The following is a 4,525-nucleotide window of genomic DNA, read 5'->3' as shown; positions in this document are numbered from 1 at the left end:
GTTTGGTGTGACGGGGATTCGAACCCGCGACCCTGCAGATTGCGAGTCGAGCGTCCTAACCACCTGGTCATGCCGGGCGGCCCGTATCTATATACGGCTATCTGGCTACGTTTATCACACATTAAATATCAAACTTTTTCTTAACAAAAGTTCAGAATAAAACATTGGCTATAATCAAACTTCACTGGCACTCCTACACTTTGTATACGTTTGTGTGTCATCTTATTAAAGGTTGGTAAAAAATATATGTTTAAACCAGTACATAATTACATAATCTGACGTTATTATAACATTAACAATGACTTTAAAATCTCCGTTCATTCTGCAAGGTCCTTACCAGTTCGAAACTAACAACCGCTTAAAACCCTTCGTTGTTCTTCCTATAATGTCGCTTCTTGTCCGATCCAAACATCTCCACGAAGACCTCAGTTGTGTTTACCGCAATGTTACAACCAGTTCTAAACTAATAATTGTATAAACATTTGCAAAACTTAGCTATCATCCTGCCTATTCCAAATATTTAACAATTTTAAAAAATAGAGATTTTTTCTGATTTGAATATAGCCAGGATATTTTTTTTCTTGTGATGAGATTCGTTGTTGAATGAGTAACGAGACGAACGTCTTGTAATAATTAATAATATAGGTACTAATTAATTAATATATCCTCTCATCTTAGCTGGTGTGCGTAAAATATAACTTCTTGTTAATAAAATTCAAAACTTTTTCTGAACAGCTGGTAAAAATAACATTTTGAGAACTTAAATAACTAACTTTGACAATTTTAAATTTCTTTTGTAATCCAATATGTTGTTTCATAGTAATACATTAACAATAACATTAATATTAATAATAAATATATTATTTCACTTAGTTAGTGATTGGGAAATACATTTTTTGTTTATTATGTGGGAAGAACGTACCGTGATGTTGCATATAAATTGTTTGTTTTCGAATTTCGCGCAAAGCTACAAGAGGGCTATCTGCGCTAGCCGTCCCTAATTTAGCAGTGTAAGACTAAAGGGAAGTCAGCTAGTCATCACCACCCACCGCCAACTCTTGGGATGCTCTTTTACCAACGAATAGTGGGATTGACTGTTACATTATAACGCCCCCACGGCTGAAAGAGCGAGCTTGTTTGGTGTGACAGGGATTCGAACCCGCGACCCTCAGATTGCGAGTCGAGTGTGCACATAAATGAATTAGAGACTACGTAATCCTTCCGGAACCTTTAAAAAAATGTTCTTTCATTGCAAAAGCTTTAAACACGATCAAGTTTTATTTAAAATAAGAATGTTTGACAGTTTTTCAGAGAATGTTTACATTCTTTCAATATTTATCAAGAAATGATGTTGTAAAAGTATAGCTTTAAGATTGTAAAAATTAACCTTATGTTATCTTTGTAAACTAGTTGTACATGCAACAGATGGCGTGTTTTTTGAAAGTTCTGTAATTTATTCATAAGTTTACCAATCGGTTTAGATAAGTTGTTCTGTTTTCTATTGCAGAGTAAATCCACGCACGTCGCTGTACCTTCAGTAATCTATGGTGTTCTGTCAATAGTAGCAGCCATTATGGTCTTCCTTCTTCCGGAAACATTTAACAGACAGCTTTCGGACACAATAGTGGAGATAGAGAACCCAGAGAAGTAAGTGAGATTCTAATCTTGATTTGTAAATAAACCATTACAGTGACAATAACGAAGAATGCCTATTTTTCAACATTTATAAATTTAGAAATCTTATTATGTAGTCCACTTTTTAATTTGATTATCCGATCCTAGAATATTCGTGACAAATCTCTTCCATCCTGCTGTTTAGTGGTAAGCTTGAGAGCTAAAAACACTAAACAACAGGGTTCGATACTTGCTGTGGACACAATGCAGATGACCGATTGTTCAACTTTGCGCAAAGCAAAAGAAAAAAAAACTGTCTCCAAGTTCATCCTCTGATTTATTTTGTTATAAAATAAAGTTGGACTGTTTTTGTAAGATTATGTCAGAATTTAATGTTTAGTCCTTGATGTTTCAACGGACAGATGTTGAGATAATCTGACTTTCACGATATCAGCTCTAAAAAAAGAACTAAAGCCCAGCAGACACACGTTTGATAAAAAAGATTTAGGAACCTTCTGGCATACACACATATAAAATAATTTCAGAAAACGTTTTACTAATTATATCAGCCATTTTGTGACAAGGACGATGTTTTTGTCACATGATTTAGTATATTTATCTGATTGGTTGCATGTAAAAACTCAGAAACATATTACTAATTTACGGAAAATTTTTCTGCCAATATTAATAACTTTTCTTTTTACCAAAACAAGGTTTTCAGATCTTAGTTTCGGCAACTTGCCCAGTGTATGATGGTCTTAAATCGCGACTAACGTAGTTTACGTAAAATTTGTTTGAGTTCTCAGCATGATTATAAAATGAAATTTCTAACTCTTTTCAACGATAAAATGTTAGGTTTTTACCTCAAGTGGATCTTCACAACAAACTATAAAACAACTCGTTATCATTCTCAAACTTGCTGTAGCGTTGTTGAAGAAATAAACCTAAAATAAACCTTTATTAGTTAACCTTAATTAGTTTATGTGTTGAAACATAAAACTTTTAATTCACTATTAAGTATGCACTGCTATTCTGTAAAGGACTGGCAACGTGTTTGTAATATTGAGAAATAAATAAATATTGCATTTAAAATTTGAGGTAATGTCATTTAATAATTAGTTTCTTTATTTTATACAACGAATAATGGGATTTACCGTTACATTAGAACGCCCCCACGGCTGAAAGGACGAGCATGTTTAGTGGGAAGGGGATTCGAATCCGTGACCCGCAGATTGCGAGTCGAGTGCCCTAACCACCTGGCCATGCCGGGCCTTGGTCCTGCTAGATCCAGTACTGTGGGAGGAGTTAACTGGGCATAAATACAAGCTGAATTAAGATTGGATAAGATGTAGGTTCTCGAGAAGCGAAAATTTTCTTTAAAAGTATAATTACAAAATTTGTTATTTATAGCGCAAGCAACTACAAATATGTTTCTCTGTAACTTAGTAAAAAGAGTAGTCCGAGAGTTGGCGGTGAGTGGTGATGATTAGCTGTCTTTCCTCTAGGCTTACACTACTAAATTAGGGGCGGCTAGCACAGATAGCCCTCGTGTAGCTTTGCGCGAAATTCAAAACAAACAAACTAGCAGGACCAAACTTGGCAGAAGGACTTGGGTTAGTCCAGGGGTTATCCTTATTAACAAAGATATCTAGATTGAACCTGACCCTCCCAGGTCTTAAATACCACCAAAACATAAAACCCACTGGAAAAGAAGAAGTCACTATCCAGTAAAACTAAACTTGACACACGGTTTTGTTTTCTGGGTACGAACTATATTAGGGTAGATATGAAAGTAATTTCGCACAATGGAATACCATCATTGGTACATACTGTATGAATCAAAAGAGGGCCCTTTGTACTCGTCAACAGCCGCGCATATTTTATGCTAGTTATATCTAATATATGAGATTGTTTTGAAAAATACAAAATAAATATTCTTTTAAGTTTTAAAGAAAATTTTTACTTATTAAAAAGGTGGAGAATTTTTAAAGAAGCTGTAACCCACCCTACCATCAGTCTCCCTCATTAGATAAATCGTAAGTATCTGGATATATGACGTTAGAAAGCGGGTTTCGATACCCACGGTGGACACAACATAAATAGCCCATTATTTAGCTTTGTGCTAAATTTTTAAAGAAGCTGTAACCCACTCCCCCATCAGTCTCCCTCAGTAGATCAATCGTAAGTATCTGGATATATGACGCTAGGAATCGAGTTTCGATACCGACAGTGGACACAACACAAATAGCCCATTATTTAGCTTTGTGCTTACCATAAAAAAAATGCTGTGAACTATTATACAGTTAAAAAAGGATGTAAAGTCTTTTAGAGAAACTGTGACGTATTCAAGTATACCCTTGCTGGCAGTTAAATATCTAAATCACCATCTAGTATAAGTTTGAATTAGAATTAGAGAATCAGTTTGTAAATGTTCTTAAAAGTTATTATAGCAAATTTTCGCTTATTTTATTTTAAATAAAATATTAATTTTTTTATCCATATTTCTTTTCTCACAGACTGGCCAAATATCAAACAGAAGATCCAATTGAAGAGAATGAGCTGCAAGAACCAGTAACAGCATGAAAAATAGAACCATACAGTCAATGTTAACTGTATTTAACAGTATATTAGAATTATTTTTACTGATTTTTTTTTTCCAAATGAAATTCTCGATTGTAATCTTTTTCAGTTTTGATTTAGCAAATATTCCAAAGGAAAATAATCATGCTAGTATGTAAAACTATAAAAAAACGAGCCGAGTGTTTAGCCCCTCACTATGTGGTCGTAGGTGTGTTGTAAGAGTGACTGTCGAATACCATTATTGAATTAAAGTAGCATACGAGTTGGCAATGTTGCCTAGCTACCTTTTCACTAGTCTATCACTCCAAAAGTAGGGACAGTTAGCGCAGAT

At 34.4% G+C, this 4,525-nt stretch overlaps 1 protein-coding gene across 1 annotated transcript in view; it reads left to right on the top strand.

Moving 5' to 3' along the window:
* Positions 1 to 4,257, top strand: part of LOC106469133 (solute carrier family 22 member 4-like) — a 14,942-nt gene extending 10,685 nt beyond the window's left edge. Inside the window, exons 6-7 of the mRNA XM_022397559.1 lie at positions 1,508 to 1,647; positions 4,131 to 4,257. Coding sequence (XP_022253267.1) covers positions 1,508 to 1,647; positions 4,131 to 4,197 — 207 coding nt within the window. The 3' untranslated portion in view covers positions 4,198 to 4,257. The remainder of the gene's footprint in view (positions 1 to 1,507; positions 1,648 to 4,130) is intronic.
* Positions 4,258 to 4,525: the final 268 nt, after the last annotated feature.

This window comes from Limulus polyphemus, unplaced genomic scaffold (genome assembly GCF_000517525.1).
Source record: "Limulus polyphemus unplaced genomic scaffold, Limulus_polyphemus-2.1.2 Scaffold3320, whole genome shotgun sequence".
In the NCBI taxonomy this organism is placed as follows: domain Eukaryota; kingdom Metazoa; phylum Arthropoda; class Merostomata; order Xiphosura; family Limulidae; genus Limulus; species Limulus polyphemus.
This window is presented reverse-complemented; position numbering and strand designations above follow the sequence as displayed.